Raw genomic sequence first — 22,222 nt, forward strand, 5'->3', positions numbered from 1 at the left:
GTTGTCTATTATATTTTAATTTTTTTTCAATTTCCTCACTTAAAATTTTGTGGATCTCCTGTTTAACCGGCCTCATCTGCTCCAATACCTGGGGGCACCTTGTAACGGTGTGCAGTTGTTCCAATTTTTCCAAAGTTTCCTGTAAATCTGTCAGCTTTTTTGCTCTCACCTTCTTTAGGACTGCACATTTCGCAATAATTTTACCCCTAAGGTATGCCTTAGCCGCATCCCATAAAATTGTAGGATTAACTGTTCCATTGTCATTGAGTTCTAAATATGTTTTTAACTCCTGTCCCATTTCTCTTTTAAACGAGTCATTATTTAACAGACCTATGTTAAGCCTCCATAAGGTGTTTTTGGGGCTAGCTTTAAACCCAATCTTCATAGTTAGTCCCGAATGATCAGATAAATCTCTCTGTCCTATTATACAATCCTTCACTCTGTGGAGATCTTTACTAAAAGTAAAAAAATAATCAATCCTCGAGTACATACCATGTCTCGCTGAATAAAATGTAAATTTGCGTTCATGTTTGTGTAAATATCTCCATATATCTATAAGCCCCAACTCAGATAACATTGTTTTTACTTGTTTCTCTAATTTAGTTCCCCTCCGGTCTCGGCTAGTTGTATCCCATTTTGGATGGAGAAGTAAATTAAAATCTCCTGCACATATACATGTACCAACACTTTCTGCGGCAATAAGACCAAATATCTCCTTAAAGAACCCTGTACTACTACCAGGGGGTGCATATATATTACACAGTGTGACGTCTTCCTGTTCCATTTTCCCTTTCACCAACACAAATCTTCCCTGTTTATCTTTATGTTCTCCAGTAAACTCAAAACCAACCCTGTTCGGTATCAGAATGGCCACTCCTCTTTTTTTGCCAGATCTATGTGAGGCATAATAAATATTTTTGAATCCCATCCTCTTCCACTTCTCATGTTCTTCCATTGATAGATGCGTTTCTTGTAGAAATGCAATATCAATTTTTTCCCTTTTTAGCTTCGAAACGATCTTACTCCTCTTAATGGGATTCTTTATACCATTTACATTCAAAGACAATACCTTATAATACCGCATATGTTCTATGTATTTCCAACTTATTTTCCTGCACCAACATAACAATACTCCCAGCCCTCAGAACACATAATAAACACACATGAACAAAGACAGAACTTGTCTTAACCAAATAAACCAGGTCTTCCATAAGAGAGGTTTTTTCTCTCCTCTCAGTCTGGGGGAAATGCCACAGTGTGGGGCCCCTCTCGTTTCCTATTTTAAAAGAAAAAGGGAAACTAAAAAACAAAAACAAAAAACATGTGAGTCACCTGCATCGGACCCTCACCACTCTATGATCAAAGGGGGATCGACGTGTCATCTTAACAGCGAAACGAGGCGGGTGGGGCGCAGGTGTCACTCCTCCGTATCGACGTCCTCCGTGCGCTGGAAAACCTTCAGCTTTTCCCGTGCGCTCCCGCGTAGATCAGCTGTATTCCCGGCGCGCCGCGGCCCAACCACGCTCATCGGTAGCATACTGCTGATCATCTCCGCCGTAATGCCTTTGGGCTTTCTTGTGGCCACCGGTCCCACCGTGTATCCGCGTCTTCTTAGATCCGCCGCAGCTTCCTCCGCGTTATTGTATAGGACCATTCCCGAGTCAAAATGAACCCGCATTTTAGCAAGCGGGGTCTGGAACCGGATGGCGTTTTCTTTAAGTACTTTTTTAACCGGGCCATACTCTTTTCTCTTCATTTGTATGTTTTCGGCATAGTCGTGATCAAAGAAAATCCGTTTCTCCTTTATATATACCGGCTTCTTCCATGCAGCGCGTAGGAGTTGTTCTTTAATATTGAACTTTAAGAAGCGCACCACCGTTGATCGGGGGGGCGCCCCCGGCGGCGGCTGCACTCCCAGCGCCCGGTGAGCTCTCTCTATCCCTAGGTTCTTCTCGCTGCCCAAGTCCACACCGTCCCCCAACTCCGATATCATCATGCTTTCCACATACCTTAGCATGGAGGTGCCTTCTATGTTCTCAGGGATGCCATATATCCGTATGTTATTACGGCGTGAGCGCCCCTCCAAATCCGTAACCTTCTCTTGGAGCTGCCTCTGATTATCCAGCAGCTGAACAATGGCATCCCTCACTCCATTGTCCCATTTCTCCTTCCCTACCATGTTTCTTTCCATTTCTTCCAGACGTTTCCCCACCTCCTCGATCCTGCTTGTGGCGGCGGTAACCTGTTGATTTATCTCGTGTGTTAACTCGCTCATTTGGGCTTTCATGTCCTCTCTCAAACTTGTTCTCACGAGCGATAGCTCCTTCTTCATCTCCGCCTTAAGGTCTTGCATGCCCTCCGCCACAACTTCACTCACCACTTGTCTGAGGGGGCCTAGCGCTGATGTTGCGGCCGCCGCCATCTTCTCGCCCTCTTGCTCGGAGCGTGTTTCATATGTCTTACTCTCAAGTCGCGTTTCTAAGCTTCGGCCCGGGGCTCGTCCCTTCTTATTCTTATCTCCGCTCATTATCCTTGAAGGGAAAGTCGCTTTTAATGAATTATGTTCTTGAATTGCGGATTAGTTTAGCTATCGATGCAGGAGCTCCTGTTTATGCTGCTACTCTCGCCACCATGACACCGGAAGTCCCCTGCTCACATTTATTTTTAATGGATTATTTAAGTTAAAGATGTTTATGAGAATGCATCACATAATTCCACCCTAATCAATGTATATTTATGAGTACATCATTCTTTTCTCTATTATGTGGATTAGGTTGGGTGGTTTTGATGTGTAGGAGCCATGCTGTAGGTGTAATATTGGTTTACTTCTGTCTTGCACGTCTTTGATTTCAGAGAATTGTTTTTTGGGTTCACTTTCAGTCAGAGGGAAGTATCTTGTAGACCCTGTGAGAGAAAACGGAGCTCAGCACCATGTATGGGCAGAAAGTCAACAGCAGCGGTTTCAGTTTTTGGAAGCATTCCTTGCAGGGGGAACCTGAGCTTTTGATTTGAAATTGGTGTTTTATAAGAGAAAATCCCACTGGAATATATGTTTGTTTATTTATTTATCTCCCTGCCCCACCCATCAAATTTAAACCCCCTCTCATTTGGCCCATATTCATTGCACTTAACATCTATACTCTGTTTACAGCTGCAGGAATGAAAATACAATTTAAAGCAGCATTCACTGCATGTTGGTAATGAGTGGGGAATTTTACTGCCTGCTATCGCCTCTAGTGGCAGAGTATTTTTCTCCTCTGGTGTTGCTTTCAACGTTGCTTCTTTCAACTGAAAGAAAAATGAAAATTTCTGGTGCAGACAAATAAAATTGGCCCCCCTGTTTTGTTTTGTTTTTTCTGCAGGAGGTGCAAAATGGCCGACTCTTTCGCCTGCTGGCCAAGCTGGGCACCATAAATGAACGTCCAGAGTAAGTACCACTTGTTGAACATTGCATCATAGTGTGTGATTTATTTCTGTTACAACTGCAGTCTTGTGTTGTGCCAATCAGATTCCAAAAGGACCCAACGTGGTCAGAAACGGGCGACCGGTACCTGTTGAAGCTTTTCCGGGACCACCTGTTTCACCAGGTGACAGAAGCGGGGACGCCCTGGATTGACCTCAGCCACATCGTCTCCTGCCTCAACAAAGTCAGGGAGCTTTCTTTTTTTGGTCTCTTTTAATACTTTTGTTTTTAAATAAGCAGATATTTGATAAGTTGTGCACTTCATGGAACTATTTAATGTGTACAAGTTAGGCAAACATGCACAGCAGCCCAATTTTCTGTTAATGCTTCAATAGCATAGGCTAAAATCGCACATCAGTGTGCCCAGTGACTGCAAATGGAAGTTAAAAAAAAGATTAACCTGTTTCACAGTGTAGCGATTTTCCAAATTTCAGTTCCAAAACACTGAATTACACAGTATGTCAGTCCGAACCAGCACCATACATGTGTAGATCCTTTTTAACCACCAGCTTAACTTCCTTGTCAAGCTGTCACCGTTTTTCTTAACACTTTAGTTCCTCTTTTCACTTCATTAGCCTGAATCTAATTAAAGCTGTGACTTTTCGCAGTTACAGCCTTTTCATTTGAGTAAACTGTTGTATGAATAGCTGCACTCACTGTTAAATTTGTGTCAGATAGTCTTATCCTGTTATCGGTGCACCCACATGACCTTGTGACTTGCAAAAGCGATCCCAACTGATTGTCAAAACAGTTGCTTTTCTCATAAGAATGAATTGCTTTTGTATGCTAACTGTAGCAAAACAGAAAACAACACTTACAAAATATACTTTTTTTTTTAAAAAGTTCTGTTTCTTGTGTTCATTTAGCTGGACGCAGGCGTTCCTGAGAAGATCAGCTTGGTGTCTCGGGACGAGAAAAGTGTCCTGGTTGTGACCTACTCGGACCTGAAGCGCTGCTTTGACAGTACCTTCCAGGAGCTGCAGGCTGCTGCATCCGGCTCTCTGTAGCGCCGCTTTCAGGCCCGGCAGGGTGGAGTTGCCGGGACCTGGAGCACATTTTTGCACTACAGTGGAGGACCAGGCTCAAAGAGATGACATCAGCATGGCAAAGGCAGCGGGGCAGGGCTTCGTGAACCTCAGTCACATACACTGACCCTGTCCACCAGGAAGGCTTTTCTAAAGTGTAACTTTTCTTTTTTAGTTTTCTTAAACCCCACAGCTGAAAGTTTAAAAACAAAAGGAGGAAAACAAAAGTTTAAGGACAAACATGGAAGCTGTGACGAACACATATGATGACATTTTTTTAAGATTTGGGGAACAAAGTGAGACACAAAACATGACGTTTTGAACTTTTCCTGCTTTTATTGTTTGTTTCTACAGCTGGGGTTTATTTTTCTGAGGAGGATGCACTAAGATTTTAATTTTTTTGTTAAGTTTTGTTATTTTTATGAATATGTGTGAGTGGCCTACAGGGTGAACAGAGAGCTAAAATCACACATGGACATAAATTACCAGAGCAGACTCGGAATTGAAACAAAAACAAAAAAAAAGAAATCTAGCTTTCTACTGACTGCATCTTTCTTCCGGTTGGAGACCACACCCCTTCATTCTGAAGCACTTGGAGACGGGAGACACCACTCAAGGCTTTCATTGGAGTTGGACAGCTAACTAGCTTTAGCCTTGGTTGATGGTTCCCTTTTGACAAAAGGAAATAAAACCACTTGGGTAGGGCGGGAAGGGTTTGTAAAACTGGAAAACAAATAAGGTTTTCAGACATTTTGGTTCAGGAGATTATGGAATTTAGGTTCATTTGCAGTGGGGTGGCATGGAATGGGATTGGGTGGGTGGAGACTTGTGGTGTCTATGGGCACTCAGGAAGAGGTGTCTTCTCCTGGGGTAGTGTGAGATGGGGGCGGGGTGGGGTGGGGATGCGTGGTTTCTGTTGGCACTGAGGAAGGGGTGTCTTCTCCTGTTGCCGTCTACCAAGTGTTTGTTTCATATGCAGCAACCACCTTTGGTCAATGGACACGGTCGTGGCATCTACCGCTCAAGGAAGGGTCATTTTGACTGTGCTACCCAACACTTGGGTGTAGCCCATGGGTGAGGCTTCTGTTGAGGTGGAGCCATAGCTGCCTCTTTGTGGAATGTCCTTATTTGGTCCCACACCTATCTTCTCACCCCTAATGTCCCTTATATATGTCTCTTTCTTACTGTTCCCTCTTTTTCCTTCCCTTTTATCCCAAACTTCACCTCCCCTCAGGGGTCTGGGCCCCTCTACTTTTGAGAAAAAGCAATGCTTTTGTGACTTTTTCCCAGCTGTTTTTTTTCTTTGCTCAGTTGTTGTGCAGGAATGCATGATGGGAAATTGGGAGGGCTGTCAAGTTTTCTTTTTTTGCTTTTTTTTTTTTATTCTGTGGACCAATTCCAGCAGGGGTTTAGGTAAATGGGAAGGGGATGGAGGGCGAAGGAGGATACAAACAGGGCACCACCTGTAATTTGTTTTATTTGCGTGTTTATTTTTTAAGATCATGAAATACAAACGTGCTGGAGACACAGCAGCAGCGCTGGCTGCTGCACTCACTTGGATGACTTGGCTTTCTCTCAGGATGACGAACAGCTGGATGGGCCCAATGATTGAATGTGTCTGGCTGTCATTGGCTGCCCCTTGTCCAGTCATATAGATGAGCTACAGTGGAGCGGGCGGGACGTCTTCAGATGGCGGTTTTAGGAAGTTAATGTAAGTTTAAGACATTGTGGGGGGGATTTCATGTTGCCCTGAAGCACAGATCTACTTTTGGTTCATTTAACATTCAGACATTGTTCATTTACCTTCAGTTACCCAGAAAACAACAAGCTAAGTTCTGCCAAGCTACAATTGCTGATTCGTCCGATTCAGATTTTTCATAGAAACATTTAAATGTTACAAACATGAGACTTTAAAGTGACAAAGACTCTAACACACAGTCGACACAGTTGAATCATGATGATAGAGGTCAAAATCAAGTAAACTGTCCCAGATGCAGTCGACTTTTATGTGAGCTTTTCAGTGCGGTCTGTTCTTGGGGGCAACAACAAACCTTCAGGGTGCTGGCTGTGTTAGATCATGTACTACTTCCTCTGTTTTAGTAAATGAGAAAAAAAATGAACCGACAAAACTTATCTGGTGAATGTGGTGCTTTAGGAAACCCTTTGAAACAAACTTGCACACATTTTGAAAAACACACACGCCCCTCCTGACTCAGCCTGTGTAACGTCAGTGCTCATATCACTGTATTCCACATGATAACACACACTCCGGTTAATATTAGTGATGACCTTCTCCTCTTCCCCAACATCAACACACCTACAATCACCATCTTAGTATGTTTTAAGCCCCTCTTGTGTTCTTGTCTCAAATTTTTGCAATATTTGTGTGTACAGCAGTATTTTAATAAAGAATACCAAAACTGATTCTGATGTTGAGTCTTTTTGGGGGGGGCAGTTACAGAGACCATTTTTTTTTTTATATATAGGTAAAATATAACAGTCATACATAATAAAAACATGGATTTTACTGTATTATAAACACATTCCTCTTTGGTTTTCTTTGAAACTGCATGATGGGCTTTAACCTCACTTATTACTGGTTTAAGGCACTGCTGTAGCTTATCTCCTTGGGTGGGCGGCTTGTGCCGAAAGGCTGCTGAGACCTGAGTTTAAGCTTGCCCTGGACCATTTCTTGTGTGTCATTTCCTGCTTTCCTATACCGACTTATCAAAATAAAGGCTGAAACTGCACAAATAAATAAAATGGAAAAAAGTAACTCACTCCTGTTTCAAGACAAAATTAAGATGCTTTTATTTTCACAGCAAGGTCATGTTAAAAACTCGCAGTGTGACACACAGGACTTCATCTGGGAATAAAACTGAGTCCATGAGCACACTGAATCTTTTCCAGTGGTATTCCACCAAAGTGAGATTTCAGAGTTTTTAGATAACCTTGCAGTGAAAATAAAAGTATTTTAATTTTATCTTCAAATGGCAGTGTCTTAGGCTTAAATGGAAACAAAACAATACAGGTATCTCTTCTAAAGAGCACCTCAAATAGAGGTAGGTTCAATGGAGGACGCACTTCTCAAAAAGGGTGGTCTTTAATGTGTAACCTGCATTTGGATGTGATATAGAAAAAAAAAGACACATTTATGTTGTCCAGAAAAGGCAAAAGCAGCTGTATACAGATTTGGGCTGTGATGAAGTAACAGAGCTGTCTGGCCACAACTAACCAACTAGTATTATAAAGAGGAATATACAAACAGGACCAACTAATCATAACTAAGCTAATCTTTGCACATTCAAAGGTTTTTGCAAATGGAAACAAACCCAGCATGAATGATTTTATGAATTAAAGAATACATTGAATTAAAATACACATACTCAGTTGACAGTTTATTAGATACACTTAAATCTTGGACATTTGGTTGCATAACTAAAATAAATACAGGTACATACATTGCGTCTAGCTGTATAATTCAGTGGATAATAACTTTTTCCAGCATGTAGTGGTTGTGCAAGAGGAGCAGTTATTTTATACAGCAGTGCTCCTCTTCACAAGGCTTCAGGCATGAGGTACCAGTACAATAAGCTCTGATAGTTACATACTAGTGAATACATTCTGCATAACTGTACGGGTATAAGTATTGTCAGGTAAGACTTAGCTGCTCGTAGAAGGGGTAATGTGATGGAAAAGCACTGAGATAATACTTGTGAGGACGCTTTGTTGTACAACAGCATGTGATTTTGCAAAAGTTTCTTAACCTCCTAAGACCTGAACTCTTACACGGCATGCATTTTTAATTTCTCTTTGATATTTGGGCATATTGGGGCCCGATGAATGTAAGAACAAAGAATTACCAGATTCTTTTTTTTAACCTTATTTTTGTTTTTAAGAAAAATAAGAGCCACATAAGAGGATACTAGTTTAAGATTTTGATAGAACAGTAGCAGTATAATGTCCTTGTAAGTGGATATCAGGCCCTTGTAGAGCAAAATTTAGTATTTTGGTCTAAATAACCCAAAATGTGATGTCCACATATGTGGACGCCAGGTCCTAGGAGGTTAAACAAGTTTGGCTGAAGGAGGAAGATTCAAAATATCTGGGGCATTTAGGCGTGCAGATACTATAAAAAGTGAGGTGGGGTAGATTAAAAAGTGTAAGATGAGGTCTGGAGAAATTATAAAAAGCTGTATAAACCCTGTATGAAATTGTGAAAAATATACAAGCGTGGATGCTAAAGGGAGGGGTAGAGGAAGGCTGAGTTATAGTCTGGAGGAGGGGAGCCTCCCTCGTCAGACTCCCAGTCACATGGCAGGATCGAGGGGTCGTTTTCACGGAGGCCTGCAATGTCACTGCACAGGAAGGGCACCTGGGTGTCTTGACACTTGGTGAAGGTGAAGAACCTAAACACACAGATTGAGATCAATTGCCTCGTTTAGCGTGCACTGACAGATGAATTGAACATCGAGTGGTCACAGATTATAGATCTTTACCTGCTGAGTTTCCTGTGCTTGCTGCTGTTGCTCTTCGTCATATTCTTCAGTTCCTCAGATGGGAGGACCATGCCACTGTCGGTCTGCTCATCCTGAAACCAAAAGTATCAGTGTTAATGGATTTCCTTGATGTGATATGTTTTCAAATTAGCAGAAGTGGAGGTGTTTTCTTACATCAGGGGTGGTTTGGTCCTCGCAAGGCAAATGCTCAAAAGTCTGCAGTGTGGCCATGCCCCTCATGTAACTGCACAGATTGGGTTCAGATTGAAAAAGCAAGTTGGAAATAGAGGAAGTCACTTTCTGTCCATTTTTTTGGTTTTATTTCTCAAGACTTCTATATTAGAATTTATTATTCATGACCGTTCAAGTTGACACTTATGTGCTGCACTTGCTCATTCTCTTTGTTTTTCCTTTTTTTTTTTTTTTACCTCAGGTTTGTGACTGCAAGCGGATTTTCTTTGAAGGCCTCACAGCGATCGCTTTCTCCAGTCATAAAAGATCCCAAAGGAATATAATCCTTCCCATCCTGTTAAAGAGAAAGTATGAATTGGGGGCATTTTTAAGGCCCTTTGTGTAGACAAATGTTGTTGTAATGATCTCTGACCTGTTGCACTCTCGCTTGTAGCAGCTCTCCCATTGTCTCCACCAAGTTAGTGAAGGTGGGTCGGTCGGCTGGGTTGGCCTCCCAACATGCTAGCATTGTGCTGTAACTGTACACAGAAGACACACAGGTACACAGCATTTGCAGAACTCTCTGCAGTAATGTGAAAAACCAAATATAAGCACCTTTAACACCTTTGCAAAACCACTTTTGGCAGCAATAAAGTTTAAGTAATCGTTTTTGGTATGTCAATGACGTCCCGAGATCCTGTGGCTGCAAAACAAGCCCAAATCATCACCTTTTCTCCACCACCGTGCAGCTGGTATGAGGTGTTTGTGCTGATATGCTATATTTGGCTTTCACCAAACAAGGTGCTCTGCCAAAGGTCTCCACTTTGCACAATTAATCAAATTTTTTATCTTGATCATGATTTTCTTTTTGCCTCACGCAATTAAATTGAGCACGACTGGGTGATATTTTAATTGCATACAAAAGCAGATCAAGCACTTTCTAAATCAGCACCTGACCACACGCTGCATATACTGATCACAGCTTCTCCCTGCACACAGTGCAGCTTAAAGTTTCCTGAACTGGTCTGGACAAGCAACAAAATCTATGACAAGATTTATAAATCAGTCACATTAAAAGACTTATTTATGACAAAATTCAAATGGGAAGTGCTCGTCCCTCAAATTCAATCATCATCATCAACACACACCTGAATTCCCCAGAAGAGCAAATTGCCCAAACTTCTACTTTCATAGAAGCAGCTCATTGTTGAAAATAAGTTAATCACGTGCATCTGACTATTAGCACCAGGCTGCTCCTTACCCTCTTAAAGCCTATGGAAAAAGTAAGGATGTATCTGATTGCACACAAACAGACATGATAGCAGACATAATAAACTGGAAAGTGCGACACACAGATAGCAACAGAGAAAAAAAGTGTCTACTCTAAACATACTTAAAGATTAGCAGTATGATAACAGAATGGCTGTTTTGGGAGTCCAAAACAAACATCTTTCTGTGAAACTAAGAGCTGTGGTTAAGGTTGAAGTCAGTGGTTGGACCTATTTTGGGTTCAAACATCCGCTCAGATCTCTGGTGAACAGAAGGTGGCAAAACCTGCTCCTAACCAGCTCGATCAAAGTTGATCAAGTTGAACAAAAGAGAGCAAATATCAATCAGCTTATCTGAACTTGAATAACCTTAAATGAACCTTAACCTTAAATTGTAAGTTAAAGGTCAATTAAGGATACATTTTTTGATTGTTTAAACTTCCGAAAAAAACCCGTTTAACTCTCTTTCATACACACACATGGTCAAAACAGTGTCCAAAGTTTTAAATAATGAGGTCAGCATATGTGAAGATGATCCCTGTTTGCCCACAGCTCATGCTTCAGACAGCACTGAATGCTTTGATTTTGTCGTAGTCTAGCATGAGCTCTGTGCAATATCAAAGAGAGCAGATATGCATAATGTGGCTATCCGAGGCGCACGGCTCTGGCTGTAAAGACACCAACTCCGCCCACATGCTGTTCAAACCTTTTGTTTGTGACGAGCACACAATTAGAAGAAAGCCTGCTTAATAAGAAGGCCTTAACGGAGGCTCATAGAGAGAGGAGCTAAGCAGCTTCTGTTAGACAGTGGACGAGCTACATAAGAGCTGCGCAAGTTGCTAAAGTTTAGCCAAGAATAAAAATAACAGAGCTGGAAATGAGCATTGGTCACCTTACAGTGTTTTTTCAAAAGAGGATAACTTTATCAACCATTTCAGATCTTTTAAACCTTCCCATCCATCACCCATTGATCGATCAATAGGTCTGGATGGGTCCCTGGACCGAAGGTCAATCAGTAAATAGATAGTGGAGTATATTTCCTCCCCATAAGCAGCTGTTAATAGAAAGTGATTGAAGAGACTGGCTATGGTGATGCGCTGACAACTAAAGATTAGCAACACATTTTGTTCTTGGAGTTCTACATGCAGGGATTTTCTTACTGTACAAAATAATAAGGCATACATTTCTGCACAACCCAAACCACCAGCTCTCCAAATCGCTGTGCAGCTGTGCAATTTTTGAGAAATAAATATCAGCTCACATCTCAGGCGTGCTGTATTCTGGCACCCGCATCCTTGTTCCCCCTTTCAGCCTGTGGCAGAACTCTTCATCTATGTGAAGTCCAGGGTACGGGGACGCTCCTATTAAGTGCACACATTTTGGTTCATGAGGCTCATATGCTTGTGCAGACATTATGTAATGATTATCCATCCCGTGCCTATGTTCAGAAAAAGCACAGGTCTCTTACCCAAAGAGAAGATCTCCCACAGCAGTATGCCGTAGGACCACACGTCACTCTGGGTGGTGAACACCTTGTCAAAGATGGACTCGGGAGACATCCACTTGAGAGGGAGTCGGGCCTGGCAGACGGTGAAGACACAGGATTACCAAACCTGGCTTATGTGAGAAAACTTTGAAGGATGGCTGATTCCAAAGAATCGCAATAAATCTTTTTAGGGAAAACAAGTTCATGATTTTTTGCTTCATACCTTTGAACTACTCAACATAATGAGTTTATTTATTTATAAAAGCCTTGGTGATAGACTGCCATGACAAAACTATTTCCCCATTTTGGACTGAAAACCACACTATATGAACAACACTTTGCAAGATGTGTCACTTTGTGTAAAAAAATAAAAAATAAGAGTAGTGTGTCATCTTTTTCAAACTAGGTTCCTCAGAAATACTCACATCTCCTTTGCGGACGTAGTCGGGGTCTTTGTAGATGTCCCTGGCCAGGCCGAAGTCACATATCTTCACCACTTTATTGTCTGACAGTAAAACGTTCCTCGCGGCCAGGTCTCTGTGAATACACTGATGCAGGCGCAGACAGAACACAGATGAGGACATAAAACCAGTATACGTGTATGTGTATGCCCACAGGTGGAATAGCAAAGAGTCAGACCTTGCGAGAGGCCAGAAACTCCATTCCTCGTGCCACCTGAAAGCTGAAAGAAATGAGATCCTCCAAGTAAAGAGGGGAATTGGGAGCAGTTTGTGGATCTAGAAGCAGAAGAAACAGAGAGGTGTCAAAAGCAGTTTGATTAATGACGAGAATAAAATGTTCACCAGGTTCAGGTCTTACAGAGGCCCTGCTCATCTCTCTCATCAAAGTCTGTGTGAAAGCTGCTCTGGTCGTCGGACACGCTGCTGTCCCAACACTGCCCTCCACCTTTTACTCCAGCCAGCTGAGTGAATCAAATAAAATACTGCATGATGAAGTAAAATTTAACATCTTTAAGATCGTCCAAGTTGCTGGTGAACCACATAGTGGTAGGTTTAGGGTTAGACTGCAGTTTAACTGTATATCAAACATGCCTTACAAATCACGTGTCTTGCAGGTATTTTGGTCTTACAGCTCCTCTGCTATAAGATTACACTTCAGATATGTTAGATTGGATTGAGGACTGAGGCAGACGTGTCCTCTGAGATCTTCTAAATTGTAGTTTTTAAATTATTTGTTAGTGGAAAATGAATGAAAACATATTTTGCTTTTGGGAACTGAAGAAACTTTTGAGCTATTTGTGAACTTTGAAATTAGAGAACATTGTGTCCCGCTTAAGAACTGATAAACATCTTTGAACTTAAAACCGATTGCAGAAGTGAGTTTTTTAAGTGTACGATTTTGTAACCGTGTACAGCACAAGGGAGTTAGTATTGTTCCGTCAACCACAAGTAACTCAAAGGTCTGTTTTATTTTAAAAAATAGGTTCAGCAGCTGAACTCACCCGGTCTTGTACAAACACGTCTCTCTTGTTCTTTAAGAAGGTTGAAAGATTTCCAAAACGACAGTACTCGACAATGACCATGAGTGGTCCTGTACACACAGGACAGACACACAGTAAGTAAGTGCAAGGCAAGGTTATCACAGCTAACTAAACCTAAAACCTAAACTAAAACTTAAAGTAGATGTGAAAAAAACACAGTTTAGTTAAGAAGAAATAAAAACAAAAACTGGACTTTTGAACAAAAATAATTTAACTGAAATTATTTTGTGAACTTGTAAACTTACAAATTAAATACAAATATAGAGGAAATATCCTTAACTTTAGTATTAGTGTGATAAAAATTATAGTAAATTATGTTCTTAAAAATTTGGTAAAACTTTGCCTGATGAGGCTTTGATGGATGTGCTTATTGAGTTTGTTTTTACAGATTTTCCTAAATATGACATATGTCCTCTTTTCAATAATAATTAAAAATAAAAATAGAAGACCAAAGCTAATGGAAGAATAGTGAAATTAATAAGACCTAACCCAAAACAAATGGGTTTCAAAGAGTTAAAACTAAACTGAAGTGACAAAAAACTGTCTTGAAACTGACTGAAACTAAACTGAATTAAATTAATAAATGAATTAATAAATAAAATAATGACAAAACACAATAAATACAACAAACTGTAATAACTCTGTTGTAAGGCCACAGATGTGCAGGTTCTGATTGCGAATTCAAGTAAATTAACAGGAACACAGTGACTCCACACATATGTGGTGACAAATGCATGGAAACCCCTCCACACACACACACACACACACACACACACACACACACACACACACACACACACACACACACACACCTCCTGGTTTGGTGCAAGCTCCCAGAAGGTTCACGACATTCAGATGGTTTCCAATGTGGTTGAGGATCTTCAGTTCAGTCATCAATGCGTTGTGTTCGCTGGCTGTAGCGCCCTCTGGTGGATAGAAGGAAGAATAGTAAAGTGAGTGTCAGAAAAGGGTTTTAAATTGTAGTTAAATTTAACCGAATATCATGGACCTAACCTTTGAGCATCTTCACAGCCACAGTCTTGCAGCTGGTGCCGTTGTCTATACCAAATGCAGATGCCTGCATGACTTTACCAAAGGCCCCACGGCCTAGAAGCTTTCCTGAGAGAAAAAAGACAGCGTGAGAATGTGAATGAAACGGATACGGGAGGTGTGTTTTGTGTCTTTTTAAAACAACTCAGTTAATTATGATTATCATCCAATCCAGATGTGAGGAGCTGATAACAGAAGACTTTAGACCGTACCAGCTGCCCATCTGTCCAAATCCCGCCCTGATGACCGTAAGAGCTGATTAGTTTCGGTAAACACTGTTTACATGTCTCATGCTGGGGTTAATTAGCTGAGCACAGACAACACAGACTAAAAGTCTGATTAATGGAATGAGAGTCACTCCCAATAATAAGCTGATAAGGTCTATGAGAAAATCCTTGTGTTGTTACGTGGGCTTAAATACCTCCTTTCGCTCCCACTGCATTCACAACATCAGTCTGATCTCAGCCCACACAAGAGTATCAGCTAAAAACAAATTTTCTTTAATAGATTGAACCAGCATACCTAATTTCAGGCGCTCCCGGGGGAACTCCCATTGGTTGGGGTCATAATGCAACCTCTCGCACTGCTCATCTATCGGCCCCTCTCCTGTGTCCAGTACGATTGACAAGTACTCGGTTTTGGTGTATGAGCTGTTGGGCTTTGGAAGACAGTCGGTATCAGTTAAAAGAAAAAAAGAAAAGAGAAAATACTTACTACCGTTTTTCATCCAGAACCTGGCAGATCAGCTTTAGAGGGACTCTGAGACATTGAAAAGCAAGCGGACATAAATAACTATAAAGTCAGATTTTTAGTTACTGTGAAGCTGAGAGCATCTTTAAAAGGTTTGTCTATGCATAAAGGAGACATTAAAATCATAGATTTATCATCAAATCATGTCGTCAAAAGCTATTATTTAATGAGCTAGTTTCATTTATCATATTCTATTATAATATACGCTATTATATATTTTATATGTATCATATTATTACTATTATTACTGTATATAAATGTACCAGCATAGAGCATAGTTTGCACCCTAGCAACCGTTTTCTCTAACAACGGCACGTTGAAAAGGAAAAAAAATTTAAATTGTGCATTCAAATGCACAATTAATTTGTTTTTGTGCCTATCGATGTCAACGCATTAATTAGTATATTCTGTTGTAGACTAAGCCGTCGAGCGGTTTCCGTAGTGTAGTGGTTATCACGTTCGCCTCACACGCGAAAGGTCCCCGGTTCGAAACCGGGCGGACACAGACCTTTACTTTAATCTCTCTAAAATAAATAAATAAATAAATAAATAACTGAATATCCCGGAGGAACCCACCCGAGGGATTAATAAAGTATCATCTAATCATCTAGTTTAATCTAAGCCACTAGTTCTTTAAGCATATACAAACACCTTGCATCAGGAAAATAAAATTATTACGGAAATTGTTATTTACCAGCATAAAAATATTCACTGAGAAAAACATGTGAAAGAGGAGAGGGAGGTTAAAGGAAGAGCTGAGTTGCTGGTGAAAAATCGCCCTCAATCCCAACACAGTTAACTTTGGTTCTGTGAATTCAGGATGATCGCCAAAACATGATGGGCATTTGTCATGGTCATCCTCCATCAGTTATTCTTTCAGAGACATAGAAAACATAACTGACTGCAGGATGGAGTACCTGCGCCAACTTGGAGGGCTAAGCGGATCTTAAGAGTAAAAGTGGAGCCTCTTCCTGCCCATCTAAAGCTACCACCAAAGCTACCAAACATCAGCCAGAGTCGCATTACACAAGTCCAATAAGTGGGATAATGGTAGGGCAGAAGTGCTACAGTGTGGGAAACACTTAGACAAATAAAATAAAAGTGACAGTATGCAAACTGCTGTGAGGCAATCAAATTGGCAGGAGAGTGAGAAACACTCAGCCACATGACAAACAGATGAAAATAGCATATACAACACTGTAGGATCACAACACAAGGCTGCTGCGCAGCAAAAAGGCTCAGCTCTATTATTCACAATCAGCACCTGTGAAGTCGACATGGCTGTTGGATAATGGCTATTACTGTAGTGTTGCCTCTGTACATAATTACAGTGGATGCGATAGAAGTGGAAGACGTTCAGTTTTAATTACAGGGATTTGCAAAAGTATTGGATTTACTGTTTATGAGTTATAGACATTTTTTATACAGATTGCCTCGTTTTTAGAGGCTCAGAAATAATTGGCAAGCAGTTTCATAAGCCAGTGAGGGCTTTCCCCCATTTCTTTTAATGACAAACTAAACAGATGAAAGATCTGGAGCTGGTCTGATTCCAAGAAACAGAGGTCATTATTAGACCGAGAAAACGCTCAAATAAACCTATCAGCGAGAGAGGAAAAAAGAAGGAATGCAGTGGGCAGCTCTGCAACATCAAGGGGCCTCAAAAAGAGTCATGGAAAAACTAGTTTGGACAGATGAAACCAAGGTTACCAAAGTGATGGGAGGAAAAAAAAAGATTGGAGAAAGAGAGAAACTGTGGATGGATTGTGAAGTGTACAGGATAATGATCTAAAGCATACTGTAAAAGCAATCTAGGACTTTTTCAAATATATGAAGTATAGAAAACATAAAAGTGATAGTACATATTTTTCTCATTATGCATAAAACAAACAAAAAAAACAACCAAGCAAAATAATTCTCTCACCTGCTTCATTTTTCGTATGAAGAGCGTGATCAAAAACCAAAAGAGAGCAGCCACCACACAGGTACAGGTGAGAGTAGGGATTTCAAGAAATGAGCTTTCTGGAGCACCTGCACACATAAACACACCCAGTAGCTTAATGCTGCTTAAATCTCAAGGTATGTATTCTTTCTCTACATAAAAATCCTGAGCAGCGGAGGGTGGAATATATGTACATAAAATAATATATTAATTGATAAAATTGTTTATTCCTTTTTGCAGTTATGAGGATTACAATAGTTTATCAGACTGAGGTACTTGACGCTTTAATTATCCATCCGAATGGGGTCACTGTGATTTAAAGGTCACATAATGCACAGAGACCATCATGCTTCCCTCTCATTAAATGTGGGTTTATTACTATTTTCAAATCTTTTTAATGGGATGATGAAGAAATGCCCAGCTCACTACTATGTGGAGCCTCTTGGAGACGTAGGCCGGACCCTTCCGGAGGAAATAAAAATGGGAGACAGCTTCCTTCCTCACTGATCCGAACACAACAACACACACACACACACACACACACACACACACAGCCACACGCCACACACACACACACACACACACACACACACACACACACACCACACACACACAGACAGTTCACATTTCCAACCTGACTGGGAGAACCCCAGAGTCCTAGCACCTCTCTACACCTCCGGATCCTTGTGTTGTGTGTGTGTGTGTGTGTGTGTGTGTGTGTGTGTGTGGGTGTGTGAATGAGGGAAACTGAACAAAAGGCTGAGTACGTTTATGTTAAGACGTACTTTGATCAATGTTTACTTAGAAATTAATAAACAGACGTTCATCATCCTCCATTAATAGAACTGACACACTCTCTGTATAAACACTACATCAAAACAATGTGATGTACTTTACTAAATGTCTGCATCCACATTACACACCTATTTAAACACGTGAAAACAAAGCACGTTCAAAAGTGGTTATATATGGATGTGTTACATAGGCAACTGTGTGGAGAGCCAATTAAAAGGCAGCGATTCTTACCGCTAACCCATATGTAGGCCGAGCTCTCAGCAGACCCCCTCTCATTGGTTGCCTGGCACGTATAGAGACCCTCGTCCTCCACTGTGATCCGGTCAATATGGAGCCTCGCTTCCTCTGCTGATATAACAATACCTAAAGACGGCATCAAATAAGTTACAGACCACCAGTTTACCGCTAAAGTTTACGCGTTAAGATTTCTTTACCTGATCCCTGCAGCAGAGCACGCTGGTCTTTGTACCATGTGATGGTTGGGGGTGGGACCCCTCGAGATGGACAGCTGAGGGTCACTGAGCTGCTAACATTAACGGTGCAATCTGTCAAATTACTCACCAGGACAGGAGGCTCCAGGACTGAAGGGGGAGAAAGAGATGAATTATGATAACTTTAATCTGAATTTTCTGCTTAATCTGTCTCATGTAATACTTGAGAGATTGTGTATTTATGGGACTTATATTGCCACTAGTACTACTTCTAATAATAATAATGAGCTCAAAAACATTCTGAGTGGTTCCTCGACAAACTACTGCAGCAGTGTCAGTGGTTCCTTGAGGATATTTTTGCATCTAACAGTGCAGCACAGATGAGTGTTTGGGTGTAATCTAACTGAATGCATTAATTGTACTGTCCTTGTGGTTTATGCATGTATTTCCATTTCCCCCTTGTTTTATACTTCTGCTCCACTATGTTTCAGAGGTAGGCGATTGATTTTACTTCATATCATTATTGAAGAAGTATAGTAGTTTTTTACAAATATTTTTTGCAGCAAAAAACACAAAAATAATCAAGTTTAAACATTCATTTGACAGATTACCGAGACACCAGAGTACTGTTTAAAGCAAAATCATCTCCACTTTGATTGTATGGTAACATTATGCCATAGTGAGTTATTTTCCTTTTTGATGAAATAAAGAAACATTAGCGAGCTTCAGACGTTTGTGTCATCTTGTACATTTCTATTGCAAGAATAATTTGTACTTTGAGCACATTGTTTCTTGCAATTTCCACTGCTGTGTCTACTTTTAGCTCTGTTTTGATCTATACTAACTAAGGAAATGGAAGTCTCTTTTTCTTATTGCCAACTTTGTTCATTTTCATACTCTTCATTACAGTTTTTCCGCTTTGCCTGTTGTGGCCAAAATTAGTGAATGCTGAACAGTAAAAATACACCAGAACAGGAATCATGAGCCAAAATACATGATGATTGTGTATTTTAGCTGTATATACAACTACAGAGTCACTTGAATATGGCATTAATTGCACACACACGCACACACAAACATAAATTTGTAAGATTATTGTTTGCTGAGGATTATTTAAAATCTGTAGAAATGCAACCAGAGCTATTTTCTCCCACAGTTCTCTGGATCCGTGCCACTTCTGGACAATAAGTATGAGCTGGTAGTGACACATGTAGAAGAATGGGCTTGATGAAAACAGATTTTTCTTTATCATGGAAAAACACAACTGTGCCCTTGACTTTGGCCCTATGACTGCTCATGTTTGGGTTGTCTGGCACCTTATATCGAACTGTCAGCTGTACGCTACTTGCAAGTGTCACCAGTAGTGACATTTTGAATAATTGATAAATAAATGTATAGATGAATATGAATGGAGTTACATAGATGTTTTCTTCTTTGTTATGTGATTTAAATGTTAAATTAGCAGACGTTTGGATCATTTTAGGATTATTTTGGTTACACCTTTTGAGCTAAAAGTCCCCGTAGTTGACCTTTAAAGTAACTTTATAGTCTCTACATAACTTGAGGTACAGTAAGGATCCATTTACCCACTGCTGATAATAAGAACTAAAAATAAGAACTTCTCAGTTCTTGTGGGCTAATCTGTTTTTTCACCACTTGATAATTAACAAAACAAAAAAAAAACCAGCCAGTTTTTACAGTAGTCACAGTTGTAGTTACAGTCTTGAACAGTTTTGTTATAAAGTGAAACTGCTGCTATTTGTTTCCCATAGTTTTCTGGACCCGTGCCACTTTTGGACAATAACTACAATGCTGGTAGTGACACACGTGGAAGAGTGGCCTTGGCTTAAACCTGTGACTCAGCTGAAGTTTGGGTCCTCTTGGGCCTTTTTTTTTTTTTTATTAATACCCTGCAATACAAAGAGCAGCAACAATGGGGCGAATTCAAGGTTAATAAAATTAAACTCAAAACTCAAACTAAGTCTGAAAAACTAATGATAAAAATGATTATTATTAGTAGTAGTTTTTATTGAACTTCATGACAGATTAAAAAAAACAAAAAACAACAAAAAATTAATTTGGATTGGAGTTTTAACTTGCATTATATTTGCAACATTTCTTCCCTTCAATTTATTGCTTAAAAATCTATCGTGCAATTTTATTTTTTAAATTTATTTATTTTTTTGCCTGTCCCATTTGGTTCTTTAGCCGTCAGAATTGTTTTCTGAAGACCAACAAGGAGACCCAATGGATTTACTTTGCCAAATGGATCATCACGGCCTTGCCGTATTGGTCCATTTGATCGACCTTTGTTGTTATTATTTATTTTATTTTATTTTCAGTTGTTACAGACGGGACAGACATGAGTGAGGGATAGGAAAGGGAGAAAGAAAGATGAAGGAAAAGAAAAGAGGGACAATGAGAAAGGGCACTTAAAAAGAGAAAGAAGAGAAAAAAAAATCTCCTGGATCACCTGTTGAGAGAAAAAGAAGTGAAAACAAGCAAAAAAAAAACAAAAAACAGAGCAACATACTAAACACAACACCATCACGTTAATCTAGCTAAGTGTAAACAGCAGTAAATACTAAATATTGAATGTTGTTGTGTAGCAAGCAGGACCGACAGCGCACAATGTGCTTGGAAATAGCAGCCAATAGAGGTGTAGTTTATGTCTATGAACAGTGAACACCCGTTTGCACACCTGTGTGCATCAGCGCGCTTGTATTCAAAAGGTTTCCCCATGTAATGATCTGCTAGAGGGTGTAGAGAGCCATAGCCCTGTCCCCCAGGGCATGAAGCAGGCATGGAGGAGTTCCAGGCCCCAGACATCCAGAGGCCCCAGAGTGCGAGAGCCCAAGGAGGACCACCGGAGGGGCATCCGTGCCACCCTCCTGGGAAGAGCTGAGGAGAGCCCCAGATGAGGGGTCACCCAATAGCCACAGAGCAGAAGCCAGAGGGGGCTGCAGTGATGTTCTCGCCCGCTCTGCCGGCAGCCAGCTGTGCCAGAGTGAACCGAGTCACAGGCCCAGAGGCCGGAGGCCTGAGGGCCCCCTTTGCCCCGGAAGAGGCCTGACCGAGCAACAGGCACCAGGTCCTGCCAAGTAGCTCACTCCCGGTGGCTACTTGGCAGGGCCATCGGGGCAGGGGGGCTGAGCGCCCAGCCCCCCTGCCCCGATGGCCAGCAGAGAACAGGGGTGTGTGCAATTTTTTAGTGTGGGCGGTAATCACACTTCTGCTGTAGGAGTCTCAAAAACGTACAAAAAACTCACGTAACAAATCTGACTCATTCAGTGTGAAGGGGTTAAAAAACAATAAGCCATCTGAAATAAAATAGAAATATCCAGGAATTGTTCTTAATTTACGTCAACGCAACATTCCGGACAAAGTTTTGGTACATTTTCTTTACTAAGACGTTGGATGTCTACATGACACGACTTTGAGTTCAGAAAGTGTTGTGTGTAGTTTATAGACAGAGAGTGACTCCTGTTTTGAAGTGATAAATAAAAGGAGTAAAAGTGAAAGTAATAAAAATGAAAGTAAAACTACGGATTTTCCAACTAGAAAAACTGAGCTGAAACAATCAAAAATCACTCCGGAAATGAAGTGAAACTGAATTGAACTAAAAACAAAAGAAAAACCAAAACTAATTTCAGAACATTTTCATTGTGCGGACAGCTGCTTGTGCGTGAGTGCATACAATGAGGCCAACACAGCTCTTATACACTATAACTGCACAACGATACATGATAATAAAAATAGATGACTTCATACTCTCTATATTTAAAATTTTTCTCAGTTTCTCCCCTTTTCTTGTTTTTCCAGCCCCACCACCACCACTTCTTTC

General features: G+C 40.7%; 2 protein-coding genes and 1 non-coding gene across 7 annotated transcripts in view; 2 read left to right on the plus strand and 1 right to left on the minus strand.

Moving 5' to 3' along the window:
• Window positions 1-6,912, plus strand: part of pan3 (poly(A) specific ribonuclease subunit PAN3) — a 32,723-nt gene extending 25,811 nt beyond the window's left edge. For all 5 annotated transcript variants that reach the window (XM_042223156.1, XM_042223174.1, XM_005912222.3 and 2 more), the window contains 3 exons: window positions 3,363-3,427; window positions 3,509-3,647; window positions 4,330-6,912. In XM_042223156.1, coding sequence (XP_042079090.1) covers window positions 3,363-3,427; window positions 3,509-3,647; window positions 4,330-4,470 — 345 coding nt within the window. In that variant the 3' untranslated portion in view covers window positions 4,471-6,912. The remainder of the gene's footprint in view (window positions 1-3,362; window positions 3,428-3,508; window positions 3,648-4,329) is intronic.
• Window positions 6,913-8,459: 1,547 nt separating this feature from the next.
• flt1 (fms related receptor tyrosine kinase 1) overlaps window positions 8,460-22,222 on the minus strand; it is a 38,913-nt gene continuing 25,150 nt past the window's right edge. The window contains exons 14-30 of the mRNA XM_005912221.3: window positions 18,382-18,528; window positions 18,179-18,310; window positions 17,135-17,241; window positions 14,986-15,121; window positions 14,428-14,532; window positions 14,226-14,339; window positions 13,375-13,463; window positions 12,732-12,834; window positions 12,552-12,649; window positions 12,338-12,460; window positions 11,895-12,006; window positions 11,688-11,787; window positions 9,592-9,697; window positions 9,416-9,513; window positions 9,162-9,231; window positions 8,988-9,079; window positions 8,460-8,897 (exon numbers count right to left, since the gene is read on the minus strand). Coding sequence (XP_005912283.1) covers window positions 8,729-8,897; window positions 8,988-9,079; window positions 9,162-9,231; window positions 9,416-9,513; window positions 9,592-9,697; window positions 11,688-11,787; window positions 11,895-12,006; window positions 12,338-12,460; window positions 12,552-12,649; window positions 12,732-12,834; window positions 13,375-13,463; window positions 14,226-14,339; window positions 14,428-14,532; window positions 14,986-15,121; window positions 17,135-17,241; window positions 18,179-18,310; window positions 18,382-18,528 — 1,901 coding nt within the window. The 3' untranslated portion in view covers window positions 8,460-8,728. The remainder of the gene's footprint in view (window positions 8,898-8,987; window positions 9,080-9,161; window positions 9,232-9,415; window positions 9,514-9,591; window positions 9,698-11,687; window positions 11,788-11,894; window positions 12,007-12,337; window positions 12,461-12,551; window positions 12,650-12,731; window positions 12,835-13,374; window positions 13,464-14,225; window positions 14,340-14,427; window positions 14,533-14,985; window positions 15,122-17,134; window positions 17,242-18,178; window positions 18,311-18,381; window positions 18,529-22,222) is intronic.
• On the plus strand, window positions 15,646-15,718 carry trnav-cac. Its single transcript has one exon. It is a non-coding gene; the product is annotated as a tRNA-Val (tRNA).

Source organism: Haplochromis burtoni, unplaced genomic scaffold, assembly GCF_018398535.1.
Source record: "Haplochromis burtoni strain Fernald_Lab_line unplaced genomic scaffold, NCSU_Asbu1 Contig_1, whole genome shotgun sequence".
In the NCBI taxonomy this organism is placed as follows: domain Eukaryota; kingdom Metazoa; phylum Chordata; class Actinopteri; order Cichliformes; family Cichlidae; genus Haplochromis; species Haplochromis burtoni.